Raw genomic sequence first — 14,894 nt, forward strand, 5'->3', positions numbered from 1 at the left:
TCATAAAAACTTCAAATTTAGGGATTGTACTATAAAGACTCTCCCATTAAAGGTAATATTTCCTTTAGGGACACAAAGATCCCCTTAAAGTGTTTAAATGAGTACTCAAAGGTGGTGGTGGGAGTCCTTAAATAAAAACTTCCATTGAAGATGTTCTTCGCGACGGAAAAGGATTCGGCAAGGATCCTTTTCCTAGGGATCCTATGGATCCCGTGATCGTGACCGTTTATCGTATATCGTGCTGTCAGTTTTCGTTAGGTACTATTTATATTTAATATTAAATTTTAAAATTTGAAATGATTTCTGACCACACGATATATAATAAACGGTTACGATCACGAAATCCTTGTTCCCTAAGTAAAGGATCCCACGAGGATCCTTTTCCCTTAGCAAGCAATCTCATTTGACTGGACCTTGTTACTTTTAAGTTGTTTATCAAAATCCTTTGACTGACTGAACCTTGTACTCAAAAACAAAAAAAAAAAATCCTTTGACTTTATACACCTCAGCCATTAGTCATTTCATGTATTTATTCTTTTTTTTTTTTCCCAAACTTTTGTTAAATGTATTTCCACGATAACTCTTATATGGAATTTACAAATTATAAAATTTAAAACTCCCCATTATATGGTTTAAAATGCACATTTTGTGGGATATAAAAATGCAAACCTCTATAACCTTAGAATTTCAGCCTTGCAATCAAGCCACGGACATCGGCCTGCTGAAAATTCTGGCCCATTGTTTTACCTTCTTCCTCTGGTGAAAATTCATCACTCTAATTTATAGATTTCATGCAACAGCTAACTATATCAAATGATCTTGAGGGTACATGTGTCACACTCTTGTTACAATCGGTAGTTAGGAGATTAATAACTCATTAAGTTTCCTAACTTCTATAAAAGCTGTAGTGATAACAGTTGCAACAGTGGAAATTTATTACAAATTACAGTAGTATAGCTAATTATACACTGACTTAATATTCATGCATAATAAATTAAATTAGTTGGCATAATAAATTAAATTAAGTATCTGTTTATCATATTTATTACATATGGTTCCAACTGCATGCAATGAAAAAATAAAGGAGGTGGAATACAGATTATCATCAACTATAAATTAATCCGTCATATGAACTAACTTAATTAGATAACTGGGAAATTAAGAATAATGTGGAGGCTGAAGATTGGGGAGGGTGCAGATGACCCATATCTGTTTAGCACAAACAACTTTCTGGGGAGGCAGACATGGGAGTTTGATCCTCATGCAGGTACTCTTCAAGAGCGAGCTGAGGTTGAAGAGGCTCGCCAAAATTACCGCAAAAACCGATTTCAGGTCAAGCCTAGTAGGGACCTCCTCTGGAAAATGCAGGTACGTACTTACGTCGACGTACTATTGGAATCATGCATGATGTGAAAGGGTAAGCTTAGCTCGATTCTTTTTAATGTAACAAAAAGAAAAAAAGAAAAAACGCTCCTTATCGAAAAAAGGAAAACACTACTATTTTTCGTTGGTTCATTTCTTTATAATTTAGTTTTTTCATAGGTTTTTTGTTCTACGTTCGTAATTTTGGATGAGAACGTCTTGAGTTCAAACCTCAGACCAATTGCAATATATATGTTGCAAACTTATTTTTCTGTGTATCGAGCAAACGAAAATATGATGTTTACACAATGGTGCAGATCTAAAGACTTTACCTTAATTGCAAGCTTTAGTAAGCTGAGTAGAAATAGAGTAAATTATAGACACTACAATTGTGACTTGTGTCCCAAATTAACAAGATTCTTGCTAATTTTTAAATTAATGCAGTTTTTAAAAGAGAAAAATTTCAAACAAACGATTCCTGCAGTGAAGATCAAGGAGGGCGAGGAAATGACACATGAAACTGCAACAGCTGCAATGAAGAGGGCTGTCCATTTCATTTCAGCCTTGCAATCAAGCCACGGACATTGGCCTGCTGAAAATTCTGGCCCATTGTTTTACCTTCTTCCTCTGGTGAAAATTCATCACTCTAATTTTTTAGATTTCATGCAACAGCTAACTATTACTAAATATATTTTCTTCTATTTTATAGGTCATGTGTCTGTATATTACTGGTCATCTTAATGTTGTATTCTCTATGGAACATCGCAAAGAAATTAAGCGTTACATATACAATCATCAGGTGCGAATATGTACAAATTATGTCATCGTACGTATGCCTTGTATAACTAGCTTGTGTTTGTTTTCCCTCCTTTTATATTGGCAGAGGTGGGGAATAACTTATGCCATGTTATTAATCAGTGCAGGGTGAACTATCAATTTACTCTACAATTATTACTTGAGTGAAAATTAGGTCATTAAACTATTTTTTTTTTTGGAAAAATCAGTCCTTAAACTTATAAAATCCACCAATTACATCTCTAATATTAAATTCAAAGTTATTCTATTCAATTTTTTGTCAATTTAAGTCGCATGACTTGCATGTGATACACTTTAGAGAGTAGATTAGTAGTTTTCATAGTTTAAAGACTTATTTTCGAAGAAATAGTGTATGAAGTTAACTTTGAATGGTAGATTATTAAACGTTAGATTCACGACCTATATGCAACATTAAGGGCTTATAGGCAAGAAAATGGCGGCAATATAATTTAAAATGTGTCATGTGACTTAAGTTGACAAACAATTGGATAAAATAACTTTGAGTAAAATATTAGGGATGCAATTACCAATTTTTAATGAATTTAGGGACCTAATTTTCACTTGAGGTGATAATTTATGGACTAAATCGGCAGTTCACCCATCAATCTAAACTCCTTTTATAATTATTAAGATTTTATGCTAATTAAAATTTTGTGTTTGTGTGTTTGTAGAACAAAGATGGTGGGTGGGGATTACACATAGAGAGCCCCAGCAACATGTTTTGTACGGCTTACAACTATGTGAGTTTGCGGCTGCTTGGAGAAGGACCAGATGGAGGTGAAGACAATGCCATGGCTAGCGGAAGAAAGTGGATTTTTGACCATGGGGGTGTAACCAATATACCTTCTTGGGGAAAGACTTGGCTTTCGGTACTGTGACCTTTTTCCAGCGCCCGTGCGAAAGCACACGGATATATATGCATGCGTCTGTATAACTTTTGAAGTGAGCCAATTTCTTCTTATGTAGGTACTTGGTGTTTATGACTGGTCTGGATGCAACCCAGTACCTCCGGAGTATTGGATGCTTCCTTCTTTTCTACCCATACATCCAGGTTTGCAAAATTTAAGTTCTACTTATTTCTTCGATTGGAAAATAACAAATTTGTATGAACAACTTTCGAAGATATCCGTCCCACTGACGAATTGTTGCACAAGGGATATGACGGTTGTGTTAATAACGTTCATGTTCTTCTGGAAGACTGACAAAGTAATTCTAATAGACACCGATGGTTACACTAACTTTTCATATTCCAACTGATATGACAATATACTTCGTCATTTATTGGTAATTCAGCCTAAATACCTCATTTTTTTGGAAAGAGGATCCTTTCCGGATCCACTTTGGGGGGATCCCTAGTATCTTAACCGTTCATCGTAAATCGTGTAGTCAGTTATTGTCAGTTACTATTTGTGTTTAATTTTAAATAAAAATAGTCAAGTAATTTCTGACCGCACGATGCACGATGAATGACTAAGATGTGAAGATCCTAAGGATCTCACAATTTGGATCCGGATGGGATCCAAATCCTTTATTTTGAAAACAAACTGCCATATGATGTAACTAGAAGCCTAGAAATATTACTGCTCAGATATATTTGGCTTCTTCCTTGTTTTTTTTTGTCTTCTCGAATTTTACTTAGATTACACCCTAACAACTTTATTTTTTTTTGAAAAACCTAACCACTTTCCTTATATATGTATATTGCAGCGAAATTATTGTGCTTCTGTCGCGTTACGTATATGCCTCTATCATATTTGTATGGGAAAAAATTCGTCGGCCCCATAACCCCTCTCATTTTACAGTTGAGACAAGAACTCCACATTCAACCGTACCACAAAATTAAGTGGAGTGAAGCGCGTCATTTATGTGCACAGGTGATTGACTTATAAAGAAGATTACTCTATTGTTTACAGTTCATATTTACCATTCGTATTAGAATTCCCTGAACTGAAATGGGATTGGTAAATTATCTTATCTGTATGAAATGAAGGAGGATATGCACTATCCCAACCCTTGGATACAAGATCTGGTGTGGGATTGCATGTACATGTTTACGGAGCCTCTTCTGACCCACTGGCCCTTCAACAAGTTGAGAGAGAAAGCTCTTCAAAAAAGTATCAAACACGTGCATTATGAAGACGAGAGCAGTCGGTACATGACCATTGCATGTGTAACGAAGGTATTACAAATACTAGGTGAATTAATGGAATTCACAAGCATAAAAAATTTGTATGCGTAATATTTCTTCTAACTCTTTGGTGTATCATGCCACTTGATTTGCAAAGGCATTGGTCATGCTTGCTTGTTGGATTGAAGACCCCGAAGGCGATTCGTTTAGAAAGCATCTTGCACGGATCCCAGATTACCTGTGGGTTTCAGAAGATGGAATGAAAATACAGGTTATAACTACTTTAATTACCACATGTATGTTTATACATGCTCAAAAAGAAACAGGGAAAATAAAAAAGCAATTTTGGAATATTTTCAAAGTAGTAATAACAAAGAGTTTTGTGCCAGGCGTCATTATTGTTTGCATTTTCTACATTAATTTATTAAGACAGACGGGTGCCACAATTATAAAGGTGAAACGAAGATACAAATATCGACAATATATCACATCCTGAATATTGATACTCGATACTGAATAGGTATGCAAGTACGAGAAGTTTCAACTGAGGATGTTAATTACCATATATCTTAAACGTAAATATCTTCAGTGGAAGCTGATATTATCAAGAAAAAGAAGGAATATAAAAGGATGTTAACTTTGCACCTATATATATAAATATATTTTTGAAGTACAGTATGGCTCTCCAATAGATGCGGCTCTGAGTTTGGATCATTTGCCATCCAATTATGCAGAGTGTGGGTAGTCAATCCTGGGATGTTGCTTTTGTCATTCAAGCTTTGCTTGCTAGCAACCTCATTGCTGAAATTGGACCAACACTTATGAAAGGACACGACTTCATAAAGAAATCCCAGGTTTCCATGTTATATTATATATATGTATATGTTTCTAACTTTTCAGTGTAAGCTTCTGCTTACTTGTTTCCAACTTTCATGTATCCCACACACAACTTGGAATTAGGTCAGGGATAATCCTCCAGGTGACTTTAAAAAAATGTTCCGCCGCATTTCCAAAGGATCATGGACTTTTGTTGATCAAGATAATGGATGGTCCGTTTCTGATTGCACTTCAGAAAATATGACGGTAAGCAAGCTAATTTTGGTGCACAGATGCTTCTAATAATAGGATATTGTTTACGTTGGATTTTGATAACTCGCACAAACAACCAAACAACCAAAACGCCACACACAAAAGCAAACGCATGCCAAAACCCCAAGAATTATAGTGGTTCGGTGAATCGTGCCTACGTCCACTCCGGTGTTAGCTGATGTATCTCACCAGACTAGCCTGAAAAGCCTATTTGAAAAATACATGCTTTACAGGTTACTACTCGATTATGTGGTTTACTCTGTATGATAGTCTCTTGTATTTGACAGTGTTGCCTACTGTTCTCAATGATGCCATCAGAAATTGTTGGTGATAAAATAGAAGACGATCGTTTGTATGATGGTGTCAATCTCATACTCTCTATGCAGGTGATGATACTCCAAATATAAATTTACCTTATCTTTCATATGCTAAGATAATAGAATGAGAAATGTTGTATTAAAGTCTCTCCTTTTTTCTGGAACTTTGGCTTTATTAGGTTCCATTAATTTCAAATTTTCAAGAACAAAAATAAATGGTTCGATTAACTAATCACATATGCAGAGTAAAAATGGCGGTGTATCAGCATGGGAGCCAGCAGGATCTCCATCATGGTTGGAGGTATATGTAACTACTACATATATATAATTAAATTTTGTGCAGCATATATATAATGAGATTCTCTCTTTTGTTCCCATTCTAGTTGCTTAATCCTGTGGAATTTCTCGATGACATGGTCGTTGAGCATGAGTAAGATCCCGAATTTTTCTTCATCAATTTGTTTTCTATTCATATTCTAGGGTCCTAAAACAATTAAACTAACTATATAATGATCTAGGTATATTGAGTGCACCTCCTCTGCGATACAAACTCTAGTTTTGTTTAAAAAGTTACATCCTGAGTATCGGAAGAAAGAGATAGAAAAGTTTATTGTTAGTGCCGTACAATTTGTTGAAGACGCACAAAACCCCGATGGCTCATGGTAGGCTCTCCGTGGTTTTGAAAAAAAATTGTTCCAAGCATTTCTTTGAAATTTATATTTATGAAACTATATATTTAGAGTAATGATTTATGCGTTAACTATACATTGGCAATCAATACATGTACAGGTATGGAAGTTGGGGAGTTTGCTTCACATATGGTACATGGTTTGCGCTTAAAGGTTTAGCTGCTGCTGGAAAAACTTATTACAACTGTCCGGCTATGCGCAACGGGGTTAATTTTCTACTGGCAACCCAAGGAGATGACGGTGGATGGGGAGAGAGTTACCTTTCATGTCAACGCAAGGTAAATTCTTTATCTACGAATCAGGTAGGTTAACTAAGCCTCTGTAAGTCATTCATTGATATATACAAACCCTTATGCTGAACTGCCCTAGCTAGTGCAAAGAGACCTTGCCTTCTTGTCAAAAACCAGGAAATGCTATTTATACTCTCTAAATAGCAAATTGTGGTTTATATATGCAGAAAATTATACCACTTGAAGGAAGAAGATCACACTTGGTACAAACTGCTTGGGCTTTGATGGGTTTAATTCATGCTCAGCAGGTGAGTTAATGATGTAAATAAGAACTCATAAAAGAATAATACTAGGCAGACTAAATTTGCAAACTAAATAATGTATCACCAATAAAAAATAAGCACGTTAATCAATACTTCAGTAGTAATCTAATCTCAACTTCCATGCATTTAGTTTACAAAATTTATTCTACACATTTAGTATCTCTAGCATTACCCCTCATAAAATACTATTTTATTAACTAAATATATACTGGAAACGTTTACAAGACAGTAATTTGCATTAATTTTTATGTTGGGGTTTATATTTTGGTGTTTCATGTCTTAAGGGTTTTCAGAGTTAGATATTTATAAATATCCTTGTAGCTTGCGGCTTCAAATCTTCTGTAACTGCTATTTGTCCCAAAAAATGCCCACCTCTAATATCTTACTCAACACCCACTTAACCCCAAAACTTAACGCTTTTATCTACTATTAGAGGTAGGCATTTTTTGGTACAAATAATTGGTACATAAGATTTGAAGCCGTAGCGTAGTAGAAGATCATTAATTCTTGACAAAATGTAGTTCTTTCTTTATGTAGCCCTCTTGGCAATTTGGATTCTTCTTATTTATTTTAGCCGATGGATTAAGAACCAGAGTTTGTAATAAGTTTCTTTTCCCTCATACTTTGATTTGTTAATAACATTTCATTCATCCAGGATTCTAACTTCTTTGAAAACAAAAAATCTTGTAGGCAGAAAGAGACCCTACTCCTCTCCACCGTGCTGCAAAGCTGTTAATCAATTCTCAGATGGAGGATGGTGGATTCCCTCAACAGGTTGCGTACCGCTTTCTACACCTAGTTTTCAGAAGAAAGTTAAATAAACAAAAAAAAAAAAAACCCTAATATTGAATACTGATGCTTAATTTAGCTTCCATTAATTTCTTTTCAGAAAATGACTTCCTCTGTATGCATTATGCAATCAGAAATTGGGAGAAGAGGAACAATATCATCCCTACAGAACATAGAATTAACCTTTTAATTAACTTCGATTTTCATGTTCGCAGGAAATGACAGGTACTTTCTTTAAGGGCGGCATGTTGCACTATTCAGCATACTGCAATACTTTCCCCTTAATGGCTCTTGCAGAATACTGCATGCATATTCCTCTGCCGTCCGAAGGCGTTTAGTACAACCCAGAATCAATAAATCATGACTGATATAACGAAGCAAATAAACGTTAAAAACAGTCTGCATGATGCTTGAGTGTGTAACAGTTTGATAAGGGTAATCCTTTCTACCTGCGTGCTTCTTTGATCTCATGACGGCTATTCCGGTGCTGGTCTTTGGAGGATGATGTGACCTTTGTCCTCACCAATTCTAGGTTTCTTGATGGTTTGATCTCAGGTGATAGTGGAGGGTGGTCAATCGTGACTGTTTTGTGCTAGGCTCCAAGGTTGGTCTTGGGCCTTTGTCTTCTGTGTGTTGTGGCCTCTTTTCTTTTGCTGTGTTGATATGATTTTGTGCCTTTGTTGTACTTCTCTTGTAGGTAATGAATTTTACCATTTGACCCAAAAATAAAAACATTGGATAATTTGAGCTGAGTAGCTACCTTAATGTGTGATTTCGTTTTGTTGGATTATTGTTTGTCTTGCACTGTCAACGAGGTTTGGTTTTAGAGAACTTTAACGAAAAACTCCTGGTATTATTTAATTTAACGAAAAACCACATTTTTCCACTAAAAAGTCAATCATAGTATTATTCACTTTACCCTTTATTTTGTTCTTATCGTTAAAACTCAAAGTTTTTCAAGTCATTTTCATTAGTTTTCATTTGGTTTTATGTCCATCCTTTAGAAATAAAAAAATAAAAAAAACTGCTCAAAGATTGCATCCTTTGCTTGCTGAGTTTTAGGGCTATTCAAGTTGAAATTCGTCCGATTTCTGACTTTGTTATAAGTTTCTGATTTATTAAGACTAGCTAATAGTGAGAAATAAAAATAATATCGCGATAGTGAATTGGTTGAGAAATTTTGAAATAGTAGAGTTTAATAAAAGATCTTCAGAAATTATTGTTTCTGCATAATGAAGAACTATTTCTCATTGCTCAAACAATTTTGAACTAGCCGAGAAAGAAACAAGGGCTCCACATCATTAATTCTTTGGTATTCTTTATATGGTTTCTATTTCCTTGCTGTTGAAGTAACATAATGTTTTAATTAGGGGTTGTGGATAGTCCACACATCCATCTCAATTTTCAATCGTCGAATCGAATGAATTGAAGAAGATCAATGACAAAAAAACTAACAAGGGTGTGTGAAAATTGACCCACTCTCCTTAAGTAGGGTTTTTATCACAAATTACTGGTCCTGGAAATTGACCCACACCTTCAAGATAGTCCTTAAAATTGAAAATTGATTAATGTAGCTACTGAAAATAGGTGTCACAAATCAATGTGGTCCTTCTATCACAATTCCATAAAAAATTCTGACCGACACCTATTCAAGGACTATATTGATCGATTTTTAATTTTAGAGATCATCTTGATATTGTCGATGAATTTCAGAGACTATTTGTAATAACAATTTGTTTTAATTAATTAGTTTTATAGTACTATTTTATGTTGGTCACTTTTGACTACTTTAAGCCGCCAGGTCACTGTCCAAACACATTTGATCCAAAAGATCAATTCCTATCCTTATTTGAGAATTAATTTGTTAAATTTGATTTGGATATGTATCTTAATTATGATTAGGGAACTGCTTCTGCTTGTCTTTATCCATTTAGAATTGTAATTGTTATACTTCTCTGTTTACAAGTGAAGAAACTGGTGCTAATGCTATTGCCCTTTGAGAATTATAATGATCATCCTCTTGTACATTACTATAAATTTGGGTACTATTGATAAATATCTCAGGATATATCTCCTTGTCTTTTCCTCAGTCACGACGTGGACGCCTGATAGCTCAGTACGTGATGAGTGATAATTAGAAATTTTTGTTTTTTTCTTCTTTGAAAAGGGAGAAAATTGGTGACAAGTCACAATTATTCATTCTTTTTGAGTTCGAATAAACTATATGGAATTTCACCATGCCTATAGCTACAGTCAAGCAGACTCACAAATTTGAAGCATTGAACTCGGGACCTTCCATATATTTTTTGTTTATTAGAAAATCGTAGTCCACACCCTTACTACTTGGCCACTTGTTGTAGTTAGAAATTAGAAAGTTTTGAAACAACAAAAGAAAGTCAAAATGTCCAAACATGTGATGTTACTTTTAGGGAAAGGGATCCTCTCTGGATCCCTTCCTCCAAATCCTAAGAATCTACTAATCCGGGCATTGAAATTTGATCTAATGGCTACAAACAGGGGTCTACTTTAAAAGTTAGGGTAAATTACACAGAACTACCTTAATTATTGGATCATTAACAGTTTCATACCTCGTCTTTAAAAAGTTTCAATGTCATACCGTATTTACAAATTTGTTGCAATGTCATACATTTCGTCAGTTTGTCTGTTAATTCTCTGTTAAATGCTGATGTGTCTTGAAGCAGGGTCTACTCTTTATTAAAAAAATTTAAAAAAATTAAATATAATTATTATTTTTAATTCTCAATAAAATAATTTTTTTTTAAATGGGGGACCCACCAATCCACCCGTGTCCTCCCCCGCCCCCAAACAACCTTCCTTCACCACCCCATTGTCGTCTTCTCTTCCCCATATCCATGCCGACAAGGAACACCACATCAACAATCCACCCAAATAGTCCCTTAAACCCACTAATCCATCCAAACAATCCCTTAAACCACACCATCGCCTCCCTTAACCTGCAGCTCACCTCCACCAGCACACCTGGGTCCCGAGAATGCGTCACCGCCTGCACAATCGCCTTTGCTCGCTTCGCCAGGTCGCCGCTTTTGAACATGCTCGACCCCATAAACAGCTCGTCTGGGTTTAGGTCGACGTCGCCGTTTCACGCGTCTGGATGCAGATTGATGGAGGGAAGGAGGATCTATGGGTAAGATGGAAGGAGGTAGAGATGGAGGAAGAGAGGGCAACGATGAGGTGGTGAAGGAAGGTTAGGGGTATAGAGGGGGACACAATTGGATGGGGAAGAACAGAAGAAGAGGAGAAGGAGGTGGTGGGCCTTTGGGGGGGGGGAGATGTTGGCGTGGGTGGAGAAGGGGTCGAGGTTTGCAGGGAAGGGATTTGGGCTTTGGGTGGGATAAGGGTGGCGGGGTAAGAAAGGGTGAGGGAAGCGGTGGGTCCCCATGCCAAAAAAAATGATTTTATTTTTTTCAAATTTTTAATATTTAATTAATTAATTTTTTAATATAAAATGGGTTCCGTCACTTGCCACGTCAGCATTTTAATGGAGGAATTGACAGACAACTGACGGAAGGTATGAAATTGTAACAAATTCGTAGATGAGGTATGACATTGAAACTTTTTAAAGGCGAGGTATGAAACTGTTAATGACCAATAGTTGAGATAGTTATGTGTAATTTACCCTAAAAGTTATAATAACTTTAGTTGTTGGATCAATTTCAATGGTCTAGATTGGTGGATCTCTAGGATTAGGAGGAAAGAATTCGAATAGGATCCTCTCGTACTTTTAGTACCTAAATAGTAGTTATCAGTATGGGACAGGGCCGTCCTAGGAATCGAGGCCACGTGCACCACTTGCGTTTAAAGAGCAAGTTATTGATGTAAAAGAATCTAGTAATAGTAACCAGCTATCCAAAGCTAGTTAGTTTGTTAGGAATGCTACCACTGTAATTATTTTACTTTCCTTCGGTGACTTTCATGTAAGTGTACGTATAAATATTTCTGTGTAACTTATCATTATTCAATAAAATGATAAATCATTTCTCAATAGCATTGCGTACCTTCAGAGCTGGCCTTAAGTAAGGACTAAGTAGTTATCATAGCTTTTTAGATCTCAAGTTTTGTGTGACTTGTGTCTCACAAAGTATCAATGGACGTATATGTGCTACATCGATAAGTTCGGATGATAGTTGGTGACTCTATTATTAATGTGTTTTTAACATGTTACAATCCACTGTTTCTTCGTAGCTGAATATGTATTGATTGTTCGTCTACACAAGCATGTGTAAATTGTTGGAGAACAATTTAGAAATAATAAAACAACAGAAATATAGAACCGAAATACTTATATTTTATTATTCAAAAATATTTGCAATATAGAATGCAATTACACAATAATTACAAAAAATTAAAATGATACTAACTTGAATGAGTTCTACAACGTCTGCTCGACCAGGATACAACTACCTAATTCTACAACCTACACTAGATTATAGAACTCTAGCGAATTGCTTTGTGTGCTTACTCTCTGGAAATTTTGTACGGAAGACAAGGAGGAAGAAAAGATGATCTCACTTAAATCTAATTAATTTTAAATTCCAAGGCCCAAGGCCCTTGTATTGATTAATTAATATTAATTGTATTTAGGCTATATTATATTCAAACCTAATCCACACAACCATAAGGCTTCATCCTTCAATCCATTTCCAAATGGTCCAACTTCTAATTACAAAGAAGAATGAATAAGCCTATATAAAGGCTAGTAAAAAAATACTGTTGCCCAATTTAGGACAAGAGGGTCTCAAACTCCTACGTAAATAACGTGTTGGCTTATACAATTACTATGTGGTAGTGTCTATCTTGATAAACTTCCATTGCTTTAGCGTGACAACATTTGCTCTTGTTTACGACCATATTTTTCACGAAAGAACAGAACACATCGAATCGTGTATCCATTTCATTAGAGAACGTGTTCAAAGCAAAAAGGATTTGGTTATCCATCATGTTGCCGGTCCAAATAAGATAGCAAATATAATCAATACGAAAGGGCTCCGTTTTCCCTAGTTAATGTGTTCGCGCAAACAAGCTAATGCTACAAAACCCTAGCATGAGGTTGAGGGAGTTTCATCATTCAGCTTTTCTCTCTTCTTCTCTCTCACTTCATACAAGTTGAATGGATGAAGTGGAATAGTACATTGGGTTATTGTACGATTGTTGTATGCCACTAAAGCACAAGGAATTTTTTATAAAACTGTCAACAAGGTCAACAATGTTTTATGGTACGAATTGTTAGGCAGTCAAAAAGCAAAAACATGTGTGCAGTAGAGATGAGAATGCAGCTGTTGGATGTGTGGGCACATGAGAAATGATAGATTAAGAACTAGGGTATCCAAAGTAAAGTAGGAGTAGCTACAATTGAAGATAAGATGAGAGAAACATCGTTCAAGGTGGTTTGAACATGTGAACCAAAGATATACAGATACTCTGGTTAGAAGATACGACTATGAGAGGGAGACATAGGGCAAAAGGGCTAGATGAAGTCGAAACCTGATGAAGCCCCTTTCTATTATCAATGGTTCCTACAATGCCCGTTTCTTTATCACTCGATTTCGGGAGGCTCTCTTCCACTACTCTACCTTGTATGATGCGTTTGATATTAATATACCCCGTGACAACGAAGAGAGGTTGATGTTTGAGAGTGAGTTCTATGGTAGGGAAGCTATGAATGTAATAGCATGTGAGGGCGTAGAGAGGGTGGAGAGGCCGGAGACATACAAGCAGTGGCAGGTTCGATGCATGAGGGCTGGTTTGCAGCTGCTGCCATTGGACCAAGATCTAGTGAAGATTTTTAAGGATAAGGTCAAGGCATGGTACCACAAAGACTATGTAATTGATCAAGACAGTGCTTGCATGCTCCAAGGATTGAAGGGCCGAATTGTGTATGCTTCTTCTTGTTGGGTGCCAGCTTAGGAATCTTGTTGAGTATGCTTGATTGATCTTCTTTGAGAATTGCGATAGAAAGGATGATCGACAAACTGGGCAGAGGTATTATTTCATTTTGTATTTGAACATTCTTTTCTTCCGTGTCGTACACAAATATACATGCATACACTATAGTTGGCTTTATGGCTGAACGTCGGCTTTTTTTTTTTTTAATATATTATTATATTTTTTTTTTTTAATAATATGAAGTTGATCCCTGTTATGGTTAAGTTTGTTATTTACTCACTCAACAAGTTTAACTATAACAGGGATCAACTTCATATTATTAAAAAAAATTAAAAAATCTTATTCATATTTTTCATTATTCACCGATTCTATTATCTTGAGAATAAAAAAGTTGCATTGTGTGAGTTGCATTTGTGGGAAAGTTCAAAAGTTTTGATATAAATCAAAATCAATCAGAGTTCTATGTTACTTATGGGAGATACAACATTATCAATGTTCCGCTTTAATTTTTATACTCCACAAGATTTATTCATTGAATCATTTTATACATCAAAGATTTAATGACGAAATTAGTATTTACTAAATTATAATGCGTCAACTGAATGAATATATTTTTTGTATTGACAAAGATGGATATAACAGTTAACCGATAGAGAATTCGTTACCCGGTGGGTATGGTTATAGATAATACATGCTGGTTAATTTATAGTTATGAATATGGTTAATTTTCATGGTTATGAGGATGAATATAGCATTTCCGTCTCCAAATAGAACCCTTGTGTAACGACCCGTCCCCAAATATTTCGGTTTTTATAATTATAAAGCGTGAATTTACGAAAATGCCCTTCAAGGTAAAAAAGTTGACTTTTGTTGACCGCCTTGCCGTGTCACATGAGATTCATTTCCTTGGCTTATCCTTGTAGCACACTTTGCGACGAATGTGTGGGTGCAAGTGGAATCAAAATTGGAGCTAAAACGAAGATTTTACGGAATTTGAAACGTAGGGGCATTATAGTAATTTTACATCTCAAAAGATATTTTTGTGGGTTTTGTGAGCCATGGGGCCCACACCCCACTTCTTCTTCTGCTCCGTGTCCTCCCTTCCTAATTGTCTCTCTCTATAACTCTCATTCTTTCTCTTTTTCCCTCTCTCTCTCTTTGTCTTTTCCCCCATCTCTACACTCTTCCCCTCGCCGAAACCCGATACACCCTCGTCGTACTCCGGC

At 35.8% G+C, this 14,894-nt stretch overlaps 1 protein-coding gene across 2 annotated transcripts; it reads left to right on the forward strand.

Moving 5' to 3' along the window:
- Window positions 1–1,150: 1,150 nt before the first annotated feature.
- On the forward strand, window positions 1,151–8,495 carry LOC103954340 (beta-amyrin synthase). Of its 2 annotated transcripts, XM_009366154.3 has the most exons (18): window positions 1,151–1,368; window positions 1,807–1,992; window positions 2,072–2,161; window positions 2,850–3,047; window positions 3,145–3,229; window positions 3,886–4,052; window positions 4,169–4,357; window positions 4,464–4,577; window positions 5,041–5,160; window positions 5,267–5,389; window positions 5,683–5,781; window positions 5,957–6,013; window positions 6,096–6,142; window positions 6,231–6,374; window positions 6,502–6,679; window positions 6,859–6,939; window positions 7,645–7,728; window positions 7,959–8,495. In XM_009366154.3, exons 1-18 carry the CDS (start codon window positions 1,168–1,170, stop codon window positions 8,079–8,081), a joined length of 2,286 nt encoding a protein of 761 aa, XP_009364429.2. In that variant the 5' UTR covers window positions 1,151–1,167; the 3' UTR covers window positions 8,082–8,495. The 2 variants fall into 2 exon arrangements, with proteins under 2 accessions (XP_009364429.2, XP_048424828.1); XM_048568871.1 differs by lacking the exon at window positions 2,072–2,161.
- The last annotated feature ends 6,399 nt before the right edge of the window (window positions 8,496–14,894 follow it).

Source organism: the organism of the source record quoted next, unplaced genomic scaffold, assembly GCF_019419815.1.
Source record: "Pyrus x bretschneideri cultivar Hongxiangsu unplaced genomic scaffold, Pyrus_bretschneideri_v1 Contig5, whole genome shotgun sequence".
NCBI classification, from domain to species: Eukaryota; Viridiplantae; Streptophyta; class Magnoliopsida; order Rosales; family Rosaceae; genus Pyrus; species Pyrus x bretschneideri.